This window comes from Pan troglodytes, chromosome 7 (genome assembly GCF_028858775.2).
Source record: "Pan troglodytes isolate AG18354 chromosome 7, NHGRI_mPanTro3-v2.0_pri, whole genome shotgun sequence".
Classification (NCBI taxonomy): domain Eukaryota; kingdom Metazoa; phylum Chordata; class Mammalia; order Primates; family Hominidae; genus Pan; species Pan troglodytes.
The window spans coordinates 151,058,056-151,081,529 of record NC_072405.2 but is presented as its reverse complement, the minus strand read 5'-3'; the positions used below and the strand labels follow the sequence as shown (position 1 = coordinate 151,081,529).

The 23,474-nt window shown below is 39.8% G+C and overlaps 1 protein-coding gene across 47 annotated transcripts in view; it reads left to right on the top strand.

The window, feature by feature from the left end:
• The window catches only part of PTK2 (protein tyrosine kinase 2), a 343,777-nt gene that overhangs the window by 200,033 nt on the left and 120,270 nt on the right, over positions 1-23,474 (top strand). For all 47 annotated transcript variants that reach the window (XM_063816590.1, XM_063816588.1, XM_063816583.1 and 44 more), the window contains 2 exons: positions 6,818-6,848; positions 10,663-10,715. In XM_063816590.1, coding sequence (XP_063672660.1) covers positions 6,818-6,848; positions 10,663-10,715 — 84 coding nt within the window. The remainder of the gene's footprint in view (positions 1-6,817; positions 6,849-10,662; positions 10,716-23,474) is intronic.

Here is a 23,474-nt window from a genome sequence, read left to right as displayed (position 1 = left end):
TTCTAAATTACCATTACTATTTTTAAATACATTAGTATTTTTAAACTTTTGGGTTTAAATAAAATTCTGGGTTTAAAAAAAGGAATCCGTTGTAACTCACTATAAATAAAGTATCCTTTCTAGTTTTTCTTATATATCTCAAAAGCTTAGAGCATTCGAAGAAGAAAATACAGTCTAAGTCATGATGTTAAAAAATCAAAGATTAGAATGAATAAATATCCTAGAAACGTCACTATAAAGGCGGTGTGGAGTTTTTGCAAGCATATAATGAGGAATGCTTTTGAGGATTTGGATTTCTGAAAGAATCAAATGAAAATATTCCCAGCAGGATAATAGCAGACATAGTGTGAAGCAGGGAAAGACTGAGTTTGGGAATTATGGGACTTAAGTTGAAATCATGAGTCCTCTGTGACACCATCTATAAATTACTTTTCTGAGCCTCAGTTCTGTCATCTGGTCAAACACGAAGAACAGTAACTGTCTTCTATGGTATTAGGAGGATAAAGGACTTATTTATAGGCTTGGAACTATGCCTGGCACACTTGATGCTCATAGATTTTAGTTATATTGTTGTTCCTGTCGTTGCTACTAGTTTAGTCTGATCTTGACACTGTATTAGCCTAGACTTTGAGATACCTCATCTGTAAAAGAATGATACCTATTTGGTAAGGTTGTTAGACACCTCCCAAAGAGTAACTGTAAAGCAGCTCACGCTGTGGAAGTGGGGACTCTGAATGTGGGTTTTGCCAATACCCCTTCTAGCACTCACCTCAGTGACTAGGATGATTATAGAGGAAAAAAAGTCCTGAAGTGCTGTGTGGTGTGCGTTCAAGTCAGCAGAATTGTATTAAACAGCGATGAGGATAGAGAAAAGGCCAAAGGTCAAGTGAAGCAGATAGAAACGCAGAGGATCCAGCCTTGCCCAGCAGGGAAGTGCTCTGTTTACAAAGCAGTTTGAGGAAGGCATGGTGTTTGCATGGGAGGTACATGTGAGTGTTGTGTGTTTTATAGAGAGGAGTCATTGGACCCTTTATTTATGTATCTCAAAAGAGGTAACTGATGGTGCTGTGCCCTGAAAACAGCAGCTGAAGCCATGAGCCTTCGCTAAGTAAACATAAATCTGTGTGATTCCAGGACATGGCTTTTCTAGAGGAAAAGTGTTTTCCCACGGTGATCACACCAATAAGGCCTATTCATATATTTTTCCTAAGTTTTCTTTGTATAAAATAGAGTAATGAAGTTGCTTTGAGAAATCTCTACAGTTACTCTCAGTTAAAGCCTTTGCAGCTATTGGTCTTGATTTTTCACTTTGTGCTTCATTTTTTATTTTTATTTTTGACGTTTTCTTCCTCCAGTGTTGCACTTTATACTTTAAACAGGAGTATATGCCTTACAAATATTATTTAAATGTTTTCAGATAATTTCTTTACATAAAGATAGTAATTTAGGAAAAATGTTAAATGTAATAGATTGCCCATTTCCTTTTTAGTGAATAATTTTTCATCTTTTATCTTCAGTTTACCAAAAGGTCCTTGACATACACATTTAAAAATAACATTCGGATGTCAGGCATTAAATGAGCCTTCCATGTTTAAAACGTAAACATCTTCCTGTGTTGATTTCACTATTAGCTAGCGTTTTTTGCTCTCTGGGGAGAAACATTTGGATATCAAACATGAAATGCAATGCTTTTTAAGCTCTTTGTTCATATGAAAAGAGCATTAATGAAAATGCTTGTCATGAAAAGCTAGACAGGGCATTGGTTGTTTCCAATTTTATATTGTCTTTATAAAATGAATTATTAAACTTGGTAATTTTCTTATTCTCAATCATAGCATGTTTATGTATTATATAACTATTTCATCATAGATCCCTAAGGTGAAGATACATTGCCTAGTTAAAATAATATTAAAGTCAAACATCTTTAGTGGATTATAGTCAAAAATACATGTGAACACAGCACATGTACATTTTTTAATTGAGATTTTTTAAGAGTTCAAATGTTAAACATGTTTCTGCAACTCTAATGTACCGTTTTCCTGGAAACATGCTTTAAATAATAATTATATATGCCCATCTGTCTTCTCTAGATCATAAACTACTTATACATGTATACATGTATATGCATAACATAGCATGACAGTAATAAGTGATCAGTACATTCTACATGTGAATTGGGTGTGCCCAGATGCATTTTATTAGTTCTTTGATCTACCATAGTTACTTTGGATTTATAAAGTGCTTTTAAAAGGGATGTTACCTTGTCATAGTGGCTCATGTCTGTAATTCCAGCTACACAGGAGAATCCCTGAGGCCAGGAATCTGAGACCATCCTGGGCCACATAGCAAGACTGTATCTAAAAAAAATAAATTAATTTAAAAAAATAAAAATAAAAGGTGATTTTCCTGGGGAGAACATAGTAAGAGCCACAAGCCAAATTGTCCTGGACTGCATTCCACCACAGTCTGCATAACCTTGGCCCTTACTGTAGGGCATTATCTAACCTACACCTTACCTGAAAGAAAGTATACAATCAATGTTGCAGTGTTAGTAAAATTCTGTAGTAACATTTTTTCAGAGGAAAGTGTATAGTGTAATATAGAGTTGTAATTACATAATTTTAAGTAGGTTTTCTATGTATAGAATGATGGTGAATACCGTGCATTTCAAGGGAGGGAGTGAATGCTTCTAAGCATGGCATAAATTCCGGAAGATATAAAAATAGAATTGTTACATTTAATTACATAATTAAAACACTTATGTGCTGCCGAAGCGACACAATTACATAATTAAAACGTTTCGTTTAGTACAAGGTAACATTTTTAAAGCTATGATGACAGAGGGGAAAATATTATGACACATATAATAAATAATTAAAATTTCTCATTTTTCAAGTGTTCTTCCAGCTCATTCAGTAAAAGACAACCTAGTATAAAAAAGAGGAATGTACACACAAATGTCCAGTGAATATATGGATACAGTGATGTATTTAATTTTATATTTATTACATTGATTAAAGAAACCTGATAACCACCATTGGCAAGACTTCTGGAGAATGCACTCTCATGATTGTGTCATTGTAAATTGGTACATTTTCAGAAGACAGTTTAGGAGTACTCTCCCCTTTGTCTGCCTCCTGGAGATCAGTCATACAGACCACTGACCTGAGGAGGATGTTCACTATTGCATTGTTTATAATAGCAAAAAATGAGCAAAAATTAATAAATGAGAGAGTATGCATACATGATGTAATACTATGCAGCTGTTTAAAAAAATAGCTCTATTAATGTATTAAAAACCTACATGTAAATGTGTGTGTGTGTGTATCTCCAAACTTGTGTATTTATAAGCATTAAAAAGTCTGGTAAGTTAAGTCACCAATTTCAGTTAATGAACACTTCTAAGAAGAATGGAAGTACATTTGAACAAAAACATTAACTCGCAGAATTAGACATTTTAGGTAGTGAGTCCTTAGGGTTTTCTTAAATGCTGCTTCTACTGATGGTGTCTGTTGCCATTTTTCTGTATTCCATTACTCTCTTTATAAAAATATTCTCTCAGAATCCTTCTGTTGTTTATCTCCTTCTTTACAGCTGCCTTTCTACCCATGCCCAGCTACTTAGAAAGTCTCCTATTAGGCAAAAATATAATAATGGATTCCTTTTTCTTTCAGGAAATAGAAATTTCAACAGAATACAAACAGAAATCACACTAATGTGTCATTTGAAAGGCTATATTATTAACAGTTTGGGTGTGAGTAAGGTGGTGGTGCTGGTGGTGGGAAGTGGTCATGTTCATGGGATAATAAACGTAACTATCAGGCCTTTTCAGTTACTCTAAATTTGGTCTTCCTGGTGTGACTTGGTTATTTTGCTTAAAATAGATGTTCAAAATGTCAACGAGTGATAGCTTGCAGTTTGGCTTGAATTCCTATGATGTGCAGTGAGTTGTATATATGCAGTGTTAAGCCTCACAACTATCTCTGCAAATCAGAAGAATTAAACAGTTTTTCAGAAAGAGTAACACGGGGTCCTAGGTTGATTTATTTCTTTCTTTACCAAACAGTGGTCGGACAGTCTCCCGAGTGCCAGATACTCTGCTAGATATTAGGGATGCCTTTGGGCAGCTTAAGTCTTACCGTAACCTTAGGCAGGTTAAATAGTCTGTAGAGAAGTATATGTGGCAAATGCTCTGTGGATGCAGCAGAAACATAGCAGTTTGCCGCTCAATGCAAACTGAGGTATTCCAGGAAGGGCTCTCTGCCGGAAATAGAACTTGAATTGAGCTTTGAAATATTGAGGAATGTTTCTACCTGAATGAAGGAAGAGCACATTTCAAGGCATGTGTGGTATGTTCAGGGGAATACAATGTGCAGTAGTATAGAATCAGGGAATAGTGACGACTAATGCTGAAAAGGCAGATTGGCCAGACCAAACACTGCATGCTTTCAACATGTAGTTGTTGAGCTCCTTCCATTTTCCAGGCACAGTTCTAGGATAGAGGATGTAGCAGCAAACAAAACAGACAGGGTTGTGCATGCATGGAAATTTCATGTAGGTGAGGACATACGTGCGATAAACAGAGTAAATTAATAGAGAAAATAAATACTGTAGCATATAATATATCAAATGATGTTGAGCTGTATCGAGAAAAATAAGACAGGGAAGAACGTAAGGGATACAATTTTAAGTAAGGTTGTCAGGGAAGGTCCCACTGAGAGAGTCGCACCTGAATGGGTGGAAAACAGAACCTACAAGGATATCTGGCTATTCCCTATTGAAGGCTGGGGAGTGCTAGGAAGCATGCCTGGAACAGCAGAGACCCAGGTCACTAGAATGCCTAAGGGGGTGATCCCAGGGCCAGTGGTTGGTCAGGATGTAAAGGCATTGTAAGGGCTTTGGCTTGTACTCAAGTGATTTGGGAAGCCATTGGAGGGTGTGAAGAGAGGAGTAATGTGATCTGGTTTATGTTCTAGAATAAGTACTCTGGCTGCTGTGCTGAGAATAGACCATGGTAGGTTGGCCTGGGTACAGATAAAGTAGAGGGACCAATCAGGAGGCTATTACCATGATGTAGGCAAGTGATGTTTGGGTCAGGGGTTCTGGAATGACAGTGACAAGTAAGAGGACTTTGGATAGAGTTGGACAGTAAAGCCTTGCATTTGCTGCACTGGATATGGATTGGGGAGCAGCAAGGCCCTGTGATGACTGCTGGTTCCACCTGAACAATGGGAAGTATGCAGGTGCACCCACCAGGACTCAGTTTTGAATATCAGCAAGTCCCAGCAACCTTCAGACATCCAGAGGGAGGTGTCATGTAGACAAGTTCAGGTCAGGGGAGAGGTCCAAGCTAGAGGTATGCATTTGGAGCTGCAAAGTGTGGGTGGTATTTGATGCTTTGAAACTGTATGAGGTTACCAAGGAAGTGAGGTTAAGAGATACAGGTGTGAGCACTGGGTTCTCTAATCTTCATCAGGCCAGGGAGATAAGGAAGAACCAATAAAGAAGACGAAGAAGAGGTGCCCTGAGAGGGCAGAAGAAAACCAAGAGAATATAGTACAAGGTTCGGGAGGCCCAGGGTGGGAAGCTCTCAGAAGGACAGAGTGATTAGCTGTGTTAAGTGCTAACTGTAAATGAACAATTGGGCTTAGCAAGGCAAATGTCATTGGAGATGTTCAAAAAGTATTTTCCGTGTATGGGGGTGGGGGGGAACTGATTAGAATGAATTCAAGGGCAAATGTAAGGAGAGGAACTGTGGACAGCAAGTGTGACTACACGAGTGGTGTTACCAAGGAGCTGCCTAGAAGGGCACCAGAGTGGTGAGTGGTAGATGGGTGCCTCCTCAGCCTCCCATACCACCCCACAGACACAATACAAAGATGACAGCCAGAGCAGTGTTTGTGTGCTGAGATAAGTGAAGCAGTGCTTTGTAAATTAAGCTGGGGTGTTTAAATCTCATCCTGAAAGTTTTTGAGAGACACTAAAATGTTAAGCATAATAACTTGCTTGATTGATGAATTTGTAATTTGGGAAGATTATTCTGAAATAATTTAGCTCAGATGGATTAGAAGACAGGACCAATTAGGGGGCTGTTGCATTAATTCAGATTAAAGAGGTTAAACCAGGGAGGGCTCCATGTTTCCTGGTTTGCAAAATGAAGGCTGCGGGAAAGAAAGCGTTTCCCTCATCATTGAACGAAGTCCTCAGCTTCACTGTGGTCAGGCCGGCATGAGCCAGTCACTGTGTCCTGCTCAGCAAAAAGGGAGCTCACCCTGAACTGTGGTAGATAGCTGCCTGGCTCACCTTCCAGCCAGCTGTGTGCACGGCTCCTTTAGGTGACAGCTCCAGGACTTGCCTTCTCTCATACATTCATTCCGTTGGCAGCCATGCACACCTGTAGAATTGTTTTCCTTCTGTTTCTTTGTGCTTCCTGCACAGGTTTTTCTGTTGTTACTAGTGAGTAGTTTTATCAAAGTGCAAAATGCCTGGTCCTTTGACAAGGAGTGTTGACTAATCATAAGAAACCCTTCATCTTTTAGTCTCCTGCAAACGAAGTCTTTTACCAACTTAGCATCTTAGTTCTTTATTATGATTAGGCAGTACCCTTCAAACAATTGTATCTAATACTCAGTTTATGTTTGTTATAAATATTGAAAATAAAACCATGAGAACCTAAGGTAGACAGTGTAGCAACTTTCTTTAAAGGGTCATTGCTGGAATACCAGTATAGGCCTCATCCTTCCTCCCTGATTCTAGGCACCATCTTTTCAAAAGGAGTGAAAAGAGCCTTATACATCTCTTTTCTTTTTCCCCGCAGAAGGTGAACGGGCTTTGCCATCAATACCAAAGTAAGTACTGCTTTTTTTGTACTGTTATTTTGTTTTGTTGGAAAGTTTAAGGAAATTTCTGTGCTTTATTATTCATTTTCCTAAAAAAATTAAACTCAATATACATGATCAAGGAACTAGGAAACAATTCTAGAAAGAAATCAAGTCAGTTTTAAATTTTATTAAGTATTTAGGCTTAATCAAAAGGTTTTAATTTTTCCTTTAAGTTCTATGGGGGAGCTAAAGAATAATCATAATGTTGAGAGCCTGTTGTTAAACATTTGCTTCATATGTTATTGCTAATCTTTACAAGAACCTGAAAATATGTGGCATTCTGGCTATTTTACAAGTATGAAAATTAAAGAGAAATAATTTATGTTAATTTTCTTGTTTATTTCCTAATTTTATAGTGGGCATGTTGATCTACAAAACTAAAAGAATCGAATAGTAATACCAAAAGAACTTATATAATTTTATATTCTCAGCCAATTTGCTAGGAACTGGGGACTAAGATATGAATGTTAAAATCTAAACAATCAGATACATAGGTAAACACACAGTTATAGCTGTGTGGTAAGTGCTTTCAGAGATATTTACACTTTCCAAGACACTGAAGAAGAACAGTGAGCCTAAGAGGCCACTGGAATAGAGAGGGTGAGGCCTGGGCTTTGTTCTGTCCCTCTCCTTCTTCTCCATAGCCAGTCCATTACTATTTCCTCCAGTTCCATGTTCTAAATGGATCCATCTGCTTCACCACCTTCCCACTGTGTCTCCCCCGTGTTTAGCTATCTGGGCTACCCAAGTACACTTCTGTGTTGGGGTTCCCCAAGATCTAGGAGTCACAGGACTCAGCTATGATGTATTACAGCAAATGGATACAAAGCAGAATCAGCAAAGGATGAAGGTGCATGGGGTGAAGTCCAGGGACAACCAGATGCAAGCTTCCAAGGGTCCCTTCCCAGTGGAGGCCACAGGACACTCTGAATTCCCCAGCAATGGATTGTGGCGACCTGTGTGAAATGTTGCCTACTGAGAAAGCTCATTAGAGACTTGGTGCCTAGGGTTTTTATTGGGGGCTCTTTTTTACATGCACTCTGTGCCTGGCCTGCATCCAAATACCAGACTCCCAGAAGGAAAGCAAGAGTTCAGCATAAACCACATTTTTTGTACAAACATTTTAGGCATAGTGTACCATACCTGTCAGGGGATGGTGGCAACTCTGCGAAAATCCAAGTTCCCAGATAGCAGGCAAGGGACAATCATGTAAGGTCAGTCACAAGCCTGCTACATTAACTCTTTTCTGTGTATTTCTGCTAAATCAGTCTCTGTCCAGTTTTGCTCCTTAGCCTATCCGTGCTCTGTGCTACAGCTTGAGGAAGCTTTCCTAATTAAATATCTTACATGACCTACTCTTGCTCTTAGGATACTTTGCAATATTCTTAACCTAGCTTGCAGGAGCCCGTGTGATTGTTTCCTGCTCACTTCTCTAACCTTGGTTTTTGTCACTCCTCATACTATTCTTCAAGTACATTTACCTTTTTTTCAATTCCAGGAGCAAACATCCTTTCTTTTCCCTGAAGGCCTTTGCCAATATTCTGTCTTTGCGTGATCCACTCTTCTCCCAACCCCCTTTTCGTTGCTAAGCCTAACTCATCTTCTCGGTCTCATTCTACATCACTTCCTGTAGAAACCTCATTGACCCACCCCCAAGCCAGGAGAGCATCCCCATCATGTTTTCCTGTAATAGTTTCTAGTTATTAATTACCAGAGTCCTAAACATGGGCTTTTAACTTGTCTACCCTCCCCAGGCAACCTGGCAAGTTGCTGACAGCCAGGGTCATATGCAGTACTGTGGGCCTCACACAGGCAAGGTCTGCATGTGGCTAGTGCACCTCTAGCTTTGGACAGTGCACTCTACAGCATCAGCAGTGTCTGATAGAGGTTCATTTGGGGTCATATCAGGGCAGGAACTGATGTTTATTTAGAGTACCTTTAGTTGTGGGAAGTTAAGGGATAATTTTGGATTAAAATCAAAGCTGGGCAATGTGGTGTGTTCCTGTGGTTCTGAGGCTGAGGCAGGAGGATCACTGAAGCCCGGGGGTTTGAGGCTGTGGTGTACTATGATCATGCCTGTGAATAGCAACCACACTCGAGTCTGGGTGACTTCGTGAGACTCCACCCCATTTCTTAAAACACAGACACACACACACATAGAGGAATCATGAACATAGGTATGAAAGTGAGTGAGGAAGGTAGTACATTGGAAGTGTTAACAGATAAAGGAAACTAAATAAATGAAGCAAACTTTACAAGAGTGGAATTTCCACAAACCTTATAGCAGCAGGACACCATTATTGCTATTGATCAGATAAGAGCTGAAATCCAAGCTGTCGTGAGAAAGTTGCTTAGCAACAGCATACATAATTGTGGTGCAGACAAGGGAAAACCCCAGTGTTTTGGCAGCACAACAAAGAAGGAAATGATGTAATTTATTGATTTAAAATGTGTGTCCTCTGACTGCCCAATAAATGTAGTTCAAAGATAAGTTGTGATAAATCATGTAGCTGCAATGGAAGAGAAAGTAATGAGTTGTTAGAAAACAACTTTGATTAAATTTTTATACTAAAGATATAAAATTTCACATATTTGGAGAATTCTGTAAAAGGAACACAAGTCTATGGCTGTTTGCTGTGATTATTATAGAGATTATACAGTTTCACATTCAATAGTTGTAGTGCTTCGAAACGATGTACAAGTTGAGCATTTCTAATCTGGAACTTCAAAATGCTCCAAAATTTGAAACTTTTTGAGGACCAACATGTTGCAGCAAGTGGAAACTTCCACACCTGACCTCATGTGACCTCATGTGTAACAGGTTGCAGTCAAATATTTGTTTCATGAACAAAGTTATTTAAAATATTGTATGAAATTACTTTTGGGTTACATGTATAAGGTGTATATGAAACATAAACAGATTTCACGTTTAGACTTGGGTCCTATCCCCTAGATTCCTCATTTTGTATATGCAGACATTCCAAAATCCAAAAAATCTGACATTGGAAACACTCTTGTTCCAAGCATTGTGGATAAGAGATATTCAACCTATACTGTTTTAAGTGTCAGTATTTCATCTGGAAAAGGTTTTCTCTTATAAAAAGACCAGGTAACTTTGACATCTAAAGACTGTGTGGCTCCTTTTTTCCCTGTGTTTTGTGCTTTCCAAAAATTTTTTACTAATTTTTTAAATGGCACCAAGACTTTTGGCCAAAATTTTACTTTTTGTGGGTAAATATGTAAAACTAGTGTTAAACCATGTCATGAAGCAAGTAGCAAGATACATTGAGATTACTTTTTTAAGTATGTAGGTAATAGTACATATTAATGTATTTCTTGATAATTTTTTACATGCCATAAATTTAAGAAGGACCAGTCATACTGTAGTATTTCATATTATGTTTTAGAGAGCAAAATCCACTTCCAGGTGTATGTTTTTTTTCTCATAACTTTAGGGGCAATCCTTTAGTGTGTAGCATTTAAATTTACATTTTTATTTAACCCATTCATACCAGATTAAATTGTATTGCATTGTTTTAAATTATTGTCAAGAGTATCTTTCTCAGAACAGTTCAACATTCCTTCAGTTGTGTATTTTAATTTGTGATCTTTAAAGCATTAAAGCAGCCTGGCTATTTTAATAGTAGAATCCAATTTTTAAAGAAATCACGTATCTAAAATTTTGTCTTCCTCATCCAAGGCAGTTCCCTACTTGATGAGGCCGAGTTGCGGGGTCCTGGGGAAATTGCAGGGCTCACAGCTTTGCTTTTGTCTGTCACAGGTTGGCCAACAGCGAAAAGCAAGGCATGCGGACACACGCCGTCTCTGTGTCAGGTAAGGGGCTCTAGGTAGCAGACCTCGAAAAGCACTCTCATGGGGTAAGACGATCATAGATGTCTATTTTTAGTATAATTGCTTCATTCTAGAATAGCTTATGAAAATAAGCATTCTGGCTGTCCAAATTTGCATAATTTTACCATCATTAAATAGTTTTAAGTATGGCTCATAGTTTTTTTTTTTTTTTTTTAGATGGAACACAGGTAAAATACCAGATCACTCAGCAAGTTGTATAGAATTCCAAATTATTTTTGGGTTTTAATATCATGTTAATCTTATCCAGAATGAAGTTGCCATTATAATTTATCTTGCAATTCAGTAGAATATACTTTGCATATTTATTTTATGAAGTTCAGGAAATGTGAGACATTTTAAAACAATTTTTGTCTTTCACAATATGGTGTTTGAGTATTGCTTTTTAAAAAATATAGTTAAGATTCTGGCATGAGCATTGTCTTAACTATTTGCTGGTGCAATTAAGTGTGTTGTACTTTCCTTGGTATGTTTCAAAATAGATATGCCTTTTTTCCCATTTAAAAATGTGGGAAATAAAGGAAGGGGAGGATGAGAAAGCATCTTCTGTGGGCCCATTTGATATCTTAAAATACATATACTGTCTGTATATGCACATATATACATACGTAACCATATACACACATATGTAATTTGTTCTTATATATGTGCATACATATATGTTACATTTCTGAAATAATAGTTTCCTTTTAACTTTAGCATCTCACTTAGAAAAGACCCAATTCCTGTTTATTTTGAGTCAGTTTTTTTTGAGACGGAGTCTCACTGTGTCGCCCAGGCTGGAGCGCAGTGGCGCGATCTCAGCTCACTGCAACCTCTGCTTCCCAGGTTCAAGGAGTTCCCCTGCCTCAGCCTCCCGAGTAGCTGGGATTACAGGTGCCCACCACCACACCCTGCTCACTTTTGTATTTTTAATAGAGACAGGGTTTTGCCATATTGGCCAGGCTGGTCTCAAACTCCTGACCTCAGATGATCCACCTGCCTCGGCCTCCCAAAGTCCCAGGAATTATAGGCGTGAGCCACTGGGCCTGGCTTCCTTGTTTTTTTTTTTTTTTAATGGTGCACAAATGTCCCATAAGCCCTTACTCAAGAAATATTTTTGCTTGTATTTGTACACTTGGCAGAGATACTCAGTAAAGGTGAATGATGTGTTATACTGTCAAAGTACTACTGCTTAAGAAATCATTGCTCACTTCCTAACTAAGTAGAGAGAAGGTTGGAATGCTAGAGCTGGTCTTATGGAAGCTTCGGGGTTGCCAGTGTGTTCTCAGGTAAACAGTTAGTCATCCTTATAAGCTTAATCGTGACTTCATGGAGTAGCCCTAGTTTCCAGTAGTGACACTGGGGCAGTAAACAGCACTCAGCATTTGCATTTGTTCAGTCTGTAGTGGGTACAGAGAATTGGCAAACTTGCCAGGCCCTCACGGAGTTTGTAATCTAGTTGGAGAGAGAAAGACCACCACACATGCTACAGTCACAGGAGTCTGGAGGAGGGAGCAACTGCTGGGCATCAAAGGATGTTCTGCAGGATGTTCTGTAGAGTAGGTGAGATTTGAGCAGGGCTTTGAATAACTCACAGGCCCTTTGGTCCATCTTCTTGCCAAACTGTAAAGCAGCTTTTGGGATGAGCCCCGGGGACTGCCCTTTTGGTGCTTGCCACACACTGTCTCCACAGTCTCCCCAGGCTTGATCAAGAGAGAAGGGAAATGTCCCATTATGTTAATAAGGACTATTCCTGGCATCTGTCTTTGGGTAACAAAGTAATGAAATGTAATAAAATAGGCCCCAGCAGTGCCTTCAAATCTTGTTCCTCCTGTTTTACTAATCTCTTTTAATCAATACTCTCCATTCAAGGTTTAAACCTCAGATGTGTCTTTTAGCAACTGGTCATCACCAAACTTGGACTTTACTTCTTCCAGCCAACCCCCACTTTATGATCTCAGTGTTTTCTTCCTATTTCAGAACCCCATTAAGAGGAATAAAGTTAGCTGGCATTTTATGAGTACTGTGTTCCAGGCTCAGGTTTAAGTTCTATGTTCTTGTACATGTATCATCTCATTTAGTCCTTACAACAAAGGGCCTATAAGATAGTTTTCTTGTTGTAAAGCTGAGGAGACTATGTCCCAGAGAGGTTAAATAATTTGTCCAAGGTTACATAGCTGCTAAAATCTGGAGTCATTATTCAAACTCTAATGTCTGGCTTTAACACCCCCCTGAATTACTTGTGATCGTGCTTTCATTTTTTCTTCTAGGTACTCCGTAACTAGGAGTTCATACTTCAGTACCTTCTCCATGTTCTTAGATTGCTACCATGTTGATTTAAATAGGCAGTTCTCTGGTCAGAAACTTTTAGTAATCATATAGTATCCATCAGATGAAGTTTGGGCTCCTCAGCTTAGCCCTCCAAGACCTTTCATTATCTGCCCACCACCCACCTCTCCAGTCTTCCCTCACCTCCTCATCTACATTGTTTTTTAGCCAAAAAAAAGTTGGTGGCTGTGGCTCTCCCGTCCTCCTTATCTCTGTTGTTCTGCTTGAGCTGTTCCATCCAGACTTGCTCTTTTCATCATTACGTATAAAAATAGTTTCACTTTCAGAGTTAGTGATACTTCAATATATGACTATCACTTAGGTGATTTACAAATCCAAGCAAAGAATAATTGGTGTCCAGTGGATATTTAATGACATGTCATTAATTGTTCGGAGTCTTGTTTGTCCTTAGTCATTCCACCTACTGCTTGCTTACTTAGGTGGAACCAGAGAAACAAGTGTGGTATATTTCTTTTCTTTTCTTGCCTGCCGGCCCTCCCTCCCTTCTTCCTCCCATCTTTTTTTCCTTCTGTCATCCTGACATTCAATGGTGTGATATGTTTCTATCTTCCACAAAACCATAAAACCTAAAAACTGATAAGCCTAGCTGGCCAGGAACCAGTACATTGCACTTAGCCCCAAAGCTGGTAATTCACATTTCTAGGGACATCTTTGTTAAGCCGATACCTAGAAAAACAGTAATATTACTGAATCCCAGGGTTATTTCTTACCTGCCAACCTGGAAATACTGTACTATGTGGGATGTAGTGCTGATACACCAAGGTAGAGGCCCTGCTGCTCCTGGATCCTTGTGAAATTCTGCATGTGCTTCTCCACAGCAAGCATGTTCAGTGTCTAGGATAGTGGGGTGAGGCTGCAATCAGCTGTATGCCAGCTGCAATTACTTGTTTTTCTGTCATACGATACTTCATTTAACCCCTAACAAGCCCTACGGGATTGAAGAGACCTCAGTTTTACATTTCTGTTTTACATTAATCCGGCCAACAGATAGTTCTTGAGTGCCTGCAGCGTGCTGAGCACTATTCTAGATACTGGAGTCTGCTAGAAAACAAAGCCACGTCCCTCCCTTTATGGAGTTTACATTCTTGGTGAAAGAGTCAAACCATAGATAGTGAATTAAAATAAAGCAGGTAAATTGAGAGCAACAGGAAAGTTATTTAAAATTGTGTTCTGTATGACAATAAACCTGCACATGTATTAACTCGTGTGGGTTTGTAAAGCCCTTCATAAATGTTAAATATTATTTAATCCCACAGTGGCCTTGCAAGGTATTTATTATCTCTCCATTTCACAGATATGAAGAATTAAATTCAGAAAGGTAAACAAACTTATTCAGTGTCACACAGCTTGAAAATGATGGCACTAGGATTGGAACTCAGGTCATTATTACCCTCTAGGCTCTATTGCCTGCCATGAGCAATTTGAGAGAGTTTGCTCCCCTGTACTGATGAACTGTTACACTCCCAAATGTCGATGAAGATGGAGAGTCTTCGTGGGATTTGTCTGGCTCTCCCATTTTTCTTCACAACCAGAGTTCTTACCTGACCCAAGTCTGGGTTCACATGTCAGTACCTCATAGAAAGCTTTCCTGAGTACTTTAAGAAGATCTGGACTCTTCCTCCTCAGAGCTCTATAGTGCACTGTACATTTCTCTCTTATGCATAGTCCTAAAATAGATGTCATTGTGTTTTAGAAACCATCTTGTCCACAAAACCATGAACCCATTGCATGTAAAGACATGTTCTGTTTATCTCTTTATTGTCTGGGATATAAGTTTTGTAATTGTTTTAAATAAATGCATGAATTCCTGAGTAAGGTATGGAGGCGTGCTGGGTCTTAGAGGAGTGCATTCTGGGTAGCGGGAACAGACAGCAGAGAGGCAGGAATATTTGGAGCGACCAGTGTCACTGGGGCTCTCAAGGGATTACCTGTAAGCTTGTCACTGTAAATTGTTCTTGATTTTTTCCTAGGAATCATTATAAATGGTTCTAGATTCCTTCCTAGGAGATGTTGGGCAAGGGTAGAGAGGATAACCAACAGAAAAAGTGAGGGTCTAGATAACTTTAGGACAGTTTGTCGCTCTTTGTGGGTCTCTCTTGTTGGCAAATAAAGCAATATCCTTACATTCCGGAGAGAAGATACCAGGTACTTTTTCATATTTTGTTGCAAAATAAAGGTAGTTATTGGATCACCTTCAGTAAGATTGCAGTGACAGTTGATGTTGAATATATGAACAGTGTATCTTTGAAATTCACACAGTATTTCTCTACAAAAATAAGTGTAAGATTAACAGAGATTTATAAAAATATCTAACAGAACAACATGTGTCCCTGCCTGTATTGTTCTGAGAACCTGAAGAAGTCTTTTTTTTAAGCCTAATTATTAAGTTATAAGGAAACTTGTGCTTGTTGTGGAGCTCGGGTACAACTTAGAACATATCTGAAAGTCAGGTGCTGCAGTCTGTCATAAGGGACCTGTAAGTATGCTGAAAGAGGAGGTGTGGCCTCTGTGGGGAGGGAGTGCTTAACCAATGGTTATGTGGGTTAAAATTACCCTAGAAATCAGGTATTTCCAAATCAATGAGTAAAGCTGTATTTTAAATATTTTGAAGGTATAAACTTGGGGGTTTTGTTTGGTTGATTATTGTGTTTGGGTTTTTTTTTTCTTTTTCTTCTCCAAAATAACGAAGCCCTTGATCAAGCAGTAAAACCTTAATTATGACCAGAAGTACAAGATAACACATGATAGTAATACCATTGCATTATGCACATGGCTCTTGTTACATGTTTGGACTACACATGTGGCACTAGAGATGATAATACAAGTTTTCTCATTTGTATCTCTGTCATGTAAACCAATGCAGTGATCTTTTTCAAATGGTTGGTTTGATTGTCTCTAAGCCCTTCATGCTAAAGGGCAATTATACTACTTTGTGATACATTTTTTCCCCCCACTTTGTCACCCAGGCTGGAATGCAGTGGTGTGATCTTGGCTCACTGCAACCTCCGCCTCCCAGGTTCAAGCCTCCTGCCTCTGCCTCCCGAGTAGGTGGGACTACAGTTGTGCACCACCACGCCTAGCTAGTTTTTGTATTTTTAGTAGAGATGGGGTTTCACAATGTTGGCCAGGCTGGTCTCGAAGTCTTGACCTCAGGTGATCCACCCACCTCGGCCTTCCAAAGTGCTGGAATTAAAATTAGTCGTGAGCCACCACGCCTGGCCCTTTGTGATACTTTTTCAGTATTTGTTAGAATTTAAATAAATTTTTAATTTTCTAACAGATTATTTTGGTTCAGTTGTTTATCATGCAGCATAATTTCCTTTATTCAAGATTACTTTTAGGTTTTTCAGGTTAGTGACTGAAAATTATTCTGAACTATTAAAACATTTAATGAAATAAATGTTATTTGTATTTTGTATTAAGCTGCTTCATTACAAATTCTAAAACAGCTCACTTGTTTGTATATGCAGAGGTGGTTTGTAAACTGTAAAGTTCTATAAAATATAAGGTGGTATAGTCTATAATAATTACTGCATTTTATCTCTTTCTGTGTGGTCTCTGATACACTAGATTTGTTACCTATTCATGACTATGCCACTTATAAATACAGGTAGTTATTTACATATGCACGTGTCTTAGAGATCATGCCTGGCCCATCCACAGGCATCATTTTGTTTAAACCTCATGAGAGTCTTCGTAATATTTTCACTTTACACATAAAGAAATTAAGACACTCGGAGCTGAAGTGGTTTGGCCAAGTTCACATAGCTAGTAAGTAATAGCCTGATGGAAATCTTGATCTTGGACTAGAAGGTTTGTTCTCTTTACATTAGACCATATTGACTCATTTCTTTTTTTTTTCTGGAGACATGGTCTCCCTCTGTCACCCAGGCTGGATTGCAGTGGCTTGATCTCAGCTCACTGCAGCTCAACCTCCTGGGCTCAAGTGATCCTCCTGCCTTAGCTTCCCAAGTAGCTGGGACTACAGGTGTGCGCCACCATGCCCAGCAAATTTTTATATGTTTTTTGTAGAGATAGGGTCTCCCTGTGTTGCCCAGGCTGGTCTCAAACTCCTGGGCTCAAGCGATCTGCCTGCCTCTGCCTCCGAAAGTGCTGGGATTACAGGTGTGAGCCACTGCACCTAGCCTGTGTTGACTCATTTCTAAAGCTTGATAATGTAAATGTGTGGAAGGAAATAATACTTTGAAAGAGTTTGCGTGTGATTCCATTGAGGTTTTTCCCCCCCATTTATTAGGAATAGGATAGTACTGACTCAGTTCCAACTCTCAGAAGTGTGCCCTGTATTCAAGTTTGAAAAAGGTTCTTCTGTCTAGTTTTACACTCTAGTTTCAATTTTGATAATGCTGTGGGTTTCCAAGGTAGTCTCTGTCTGTTGCTGAAAGCTTGATTTAAATGCTAGCTTTTAGGAATTAAAAGGGGAAAGAAAAGAAAAAAAAAACCTTGCCCTAATTTTAGAGCATTGTCACCTATTATATAAGTAGTTCATTTTTTTCCCTACCAAATCTACGGGACACTGAAAAAATTAAAAAGTAAAACTAAATTTAGGCCAGGCACAGTGCCTCACGCCTGTAGTCCTAGCACTTTGGAAGGCCAAGGCAGGCAGATTACTTGAGCCCAAGAGTTTGAGACCAGGCTGGGCAACATGGTGAAACCCTGTCTCTACAAAAACTGTAGCCAGGCGTGGAGGCGTGTGCCCATAGTCCCAGCTACTCAGAAGGCTGAGGTAGGAGGATCTCTTGACCCTGGGATTTGGAGGTTGCAATGAGCTGAGATCACCCCACTGTACTCCATTCTGGGTGACAAAGAGAGGACCCTGTCCCCCCCCCAAAAAAAACAACCAAATTTTAAAAGATAAATTCATTTTTGTAAATTATATGCTTTGTGACATAATTTAATCAAATTAATGCTACTAATAATTTTTATGTGCACAAAGTAGTAGGTATTGAATGTTGTTGATCTGTTCCTAGTACCTGGCTCACTGGAAATTATTCTGGTAGTCAGTCTGGTATTAGGAGAGACTCCACACCACTGAGAAGCGTACAGTTGTCACTGACTTCATACGGATAGACTGGCTGATCGTGTTGTGCATGAATAAGGAAGTGAACAATCAAAATAGCCCAGCTGTGCTGCCTTCTTTCCCATAGCCCTCCCTCTCCCACCATTACATCATTTGAACTCCCTTTGCCACTATTGAGATTGGGGTGTTCTTCTTAGTCATACCCTTTCTTCTATGGGTTCTAAAGCAGTTGAAAAGAATACTTGGAGGTCATATAGGTTTTGAAATATCAGCATCGTATGTTGTAAAGAAGTATCCTGAAAAAGGACCCAGAACCACTGCTTCATCCTTGAGTTGAACTCGTCTCAGCTGCAGGCAGTGCAGACAGAAACTCACAGACCTCCCTGGCAAGGGGTAGCCTGAGGCACTTTCAGATTTTTAAAAAGGCCAAATGAAAAGCTGAGCAATAATGAGTACAACAAAAATTTAAAGTGGATTGTTGTTTTTATAAACTCTTCCCAGCCCACAGAAATACAGCTCAGTCTTATAAATTTTGTTTCCAGAAGAGAGTATTCCCATCTTCTCCCAAGCAGCCTCCACGCTATAAAGGGGAAAAAACTTTATGAGAGTATTAGAAACAAAAATGTATTTTTGTCTTTATAAAATAAATGCTTCACAGTTGGCAGTGTTGGGTATACTTGGCTTATGAACCATCTTGATCCTCTGGCGAAACTTATTAACAATAATTAATAAACTTCTCAATCTTTTTTAAAAAATGTATTATTAAAACACAAAAAGCCCAAGTATCATCATCTTACCAAATATAAAATAAATATTGCTAACATCAAAAGGCCCAGTTATTTTTTTCTTTGCAGAAAATAATTTTAAAGGGAATGCTTGAAAGTTTAAAATATAAATTCTAGAGTTTGACCTCAAGTCTTCCCCTACCCCGTTTGTAGCTTATAGCTATACAATAATTGTGGATTAAAATCAAACTGCATGAGTCAAGACAAAATATTTTTGATGCCTTTACAAAGAGGAGACCATGGAAATGAACAAATATTAAGTACCTACTATGCTTTTGAATTTTGAGTTTTTAAAACTTCTTATGGAAAATTTCAAGCATATACAGAAAAGAGAGAATAGAATTGTATCATGATTTTTCGTATCATCATCACCCAGATTCAGCAACTAAAAACTTCTGGCCAATTTTATTTCACCTCTGCCTCTGTCCACTTACGTACACACATAATCCCTATTGGTTATTCTAAAGCAAATCTAAGGCATATTTCACCTGTAACTATTCCTAAAAGATGAGACTTTTTTTTACAAAACATTATCAGCTATCCAGTCAGTGTTCAAATGTCCCTGATTGTCCCATTTTCATATGTGGTTTCGTCTGAACAAGAATCAGACAAGAAGTACTTTGTGAATTTGCTTGCAGCATCTCCTGTATTTGTCAGCTAGACCTTGTTGGTTGATTGTTACTAGTTGCAATTAATCTGTTGAAGAAATTGTGTCCCTTGTCCTATTCTCATATTCTGGATTAGGCTGATGACATCTCTGTGATGCTGTTTCGTTTAACCTATTCTTTTCTGGCCCGTTAATTTCTCATCAGCTGCTTGTTAGAACCTAAAGAAGTTTGATCCAGTTTGGGCTTGATTTCCCCCTTCCCCACAACAAGAATACTTCGTAGGTGATGTACATCTGGTTGTTCTTTGTGATGTTAAGACTAATCAATGGGTTTAGGTCCCATCACTCTCTGATCCATACATGAGAACACTCCCATGAGCATTTCACCTAATAGTTTTAGCAGCTGTTGACATTAATGCTTAGATTTCATCAGAGGCCACAAAATGGCACCCTGTGAATCCTGTCATTTCTTCTCCCTTTGTTTAGCTGGAATGCTTCTAGAGACAGCGTTGCCTCACCAGCTGCTTCATTACCCTCGGGAGCAGGCTTCTCCTGGGAAGACAGGAAAACTGCCTTTTTCTTTTCCTTTATTTACCAGTTTTTAAAATAATAAATTATACCTTGCTAGTCAGATGTCATTCTTTGAGATTTTCTTTTTAAAATATCAGTATGAATTTGTGTGTTTTTCACATTGTTGGAATAGGAGGTTCCCCCATGACCACCCCAGGTTGGATGGTTACTGGGAAACCTGTTTGCTGGAACACGGAGTTCGGTAGTGTTCAGCTTTGTCAGCACCACACCCTCATGCCCAAGGAGAAGAAAAGAATTGAGAGGTATGGTCAAAGGAAAATATCGCCTTACTTATGTAACTAGAAATAAAAAGGAAAATGCTGATCCAGTTGGACTAATCTCATTATGCTCTTTATCCCTATTCATACCTGTTCCTCCAGAAGCCCCAGACTCCCTTGTTGCTGGCATACCCTCTGCATACCCTCTGTTTTGTCTTTATTGCTCAGTTTCCCCCAACTTCTAAAACACTACACCTCTGTCTTCTGGGACTTCTCTATATATTCCTCTTTGTCACCTTCCTCTAACTAAAACTCTGAAGGGCACTGATACCCCTTGGTGCCTCTGTAACCCTACTGATGGTGTCTGAGAACCATGGTAACACTAGGACTGGAGATGAGGTAAGGGTGCCCTGATTCTCATTGCCCCTTCCAGACTACTCTCCCTCAAAAACATCAGCTTTGAATCTCACATATCAGAACAAGGCTGTCCTATGTTCCTCAAAGTTCTGAGCACCCAGTTCACTGTCAGTGCTCCAGCATCCCCCATCGTAGTTTGGGAGGATTTCAGTATTCATGGTAGGCAATTCCTCCAGCATGTCTTCTTTTTTTTTTTTTCTTTTTTTTTTTTTTTTCCATCGCCCAGGCTGGAGTGCAGTGGTGGGATTTCGGCTCACTGCAACCTCTGCCTCCCAGTTTCAAGCGATTCTCCTGCCTCAGCCTCCCGAGTAGCTGGGATTACAGGTGTGCACCACCACACTCAACTAATTTTTTTTATTTCTAGTAGCGACGGGGTTTCACCATGTTGACCAGGCTGGTCTCAAACTCCTGACCTCAAGTGATCTGCCCTCCTTGGCCTCCCAAAGTGCTGGGATTACAGGTGTGACCCACTGTGCCCAGCCCCAGCACCTCTTCTCTCCATTCTTCCAGTGGTGCTGTCTGCTATTTCTCTTTCCTGTGAGGCCTACACTTTATCTACAACTATAACTCTCCTATAATTTCAATTTTAAGAAAACCCTCTCTGACCACCACCTCCAATTTTTCTAGCTTGTTCCTTGATCCCATCCCCATTCTGCTGTCTACATCACATTTTTTTGTCTTCTCTGGTTTCTTAACAAGCCTAAAACCCCTGATCAATAATTGTATCCTTCCCTGGCCTACATCCCCATCATCTCTGCCCTACTCGTTTGTTTGGTTTTAACTCACTTGGCAGAAACACTGCCAAGTTAAAGCCAGCTCGTTCTGTCCCATGTCTGCTGTAGCACAACTGAACCGTAAAGCGAATAGCACAACCACATTGCTTTGGTCTTGCTTTCAGTTCCATCTCACAGCCACTTTGAACCTTTCCTTAAACCTCCAGCATTTGCCAGCCATAAGTGCTGCCTGCCTTGATCTCACAATAGATGACTTGTCCTCACCCAGTTAGATCTACTACTTTTTTTGAGACAGAGCCTCTCTCTGTCGCCCAGGCTGGAGTGCAGTGGTGCGATCTCGGCTTCCTGCAATCTCCGCTTCCTGCAATCTCTGCTTCCCGGGTTCAATCATTTCTTGTGCCTTAGCCTCCTGAGTAGCTGGAACTACAGATGCCTGGCTAATTTTTGTATTTTCGATAGAGACAGTATTTCTCCATGTTAGCTGGTCTCAAACTCCTGGCCTCAAGTGGTCCATGTGCCTCAGCCTCCCAAAGTGCTGGGATTACAGGCATGAGCCACCAGGCCCAGCCCAGTTAAGTCTAATTTGTTACCAGTCTACCCTCTATCACTTGTTACCTAGTCAGGAATTTTCCCTGCTCTACTACTGTTAGTTTTTTTCCCAACGTGCAGCAAGCCAATCATTGTGGCAACAGGTTTTGCCAAAGGGAAAAGATCTCATTCCCAAGGCTGCCGTGTGAGGAGATGAGAGAACAAATGTCAAATATGCCTCTCCAAAGATGAAGTTTTAGGGATATTTATGGGATAGAGGAGCAGGGCAGTTGAAGGCATGGGAAAAAGTGATTGGGTATAAGGAAAAGTGAGTTAATAAGTGATCTTCCCACACATAGTCAGGCTTCCTGACTCTTCATAGAACGTGCGTTCAGAAAATGGTAGCATTACCCTGATCTGAGGGAAGAGTTTTCAGCTCTCTGATGTCATATGGTCATCTCTCCTGCATTGGCATAAGCCCATTTGAAGGATTGGTGGCCTCAAGCTGCTTGAGCGGGACAAGAGCTGCCCCCTACTTCCTGAAAAACAACTTAAAGCACCCATTACTGCAGTGACCTACAGGAAGCTAATGGGAGTTTAGTTATGGATTCTCTGGCTATTTGACTTGCTAGTGGGAGTTTTTAGATCTAAGCGACTAAAAGCAACTGATATCATTTGGATATTTGTCCCTGCCCAAATCTCATGTTGAAATGTAATCCCCAGTTTTGGAGGTGGGGCCTGGTGGATAGTGCTTGAATCATGAGGCAGATCCCTTACGAATGGCGTGGGCCATTCCTTTGGTGATGAGTGAGCTCTTGCTCTTAGTTCACATTAGAACTGGTCCTTTGAAGTATGTGGCTTTTCCCCACCCCACCCCTTGCTCTTGCTTTTGCTGTGTGATGTGCCTGCTCCCTCTTCACCTTCTGCCATGATTGTAAGCTTCCTGAGGCCTCCCCTGAAGCCAAAAAGATGTCAGCACCATGCTTTCCATAAAGCTGGCAGAACTGTGAACCAATTAAAACGTCTTTTCTTTATAAATTACCCAGTCTCCGGTATTTCTTGATAGCAATACAATAATGGCCTAATACAGCAAACAAGGCAGGTTAAGTTTGGCAGGCTTAATCAGGTTAGCTCTGGTTTCATTAGCACATCACCCACTGTGGTTTCCCCACCTTAGTAGCCCCCTTCTGACATCACTGGTCCGCTTATGATAGAAGAACTCTTTATGTGAGTTATTGCGATTCAGTGTTGCTCCTTACTGAAATTGCCCTGCTTTTGCTTCCAGAATACCATATTCTTCCTACTTCACTCATTATTCAGCACCTCACGCCTGAGGATCCCAGGACTCGGTTCTTCTGACACTTTGTGTCAGCCACAGTCACACCCTTGGGGATCTCATTGTGTTTCATGACTTAATTATGCTGCTGACTCTCAGATTGTTATCTTAGTTTTTCAGACTTCTTTCTTGAACTCCAGACCCGTGGCCACTATGTTC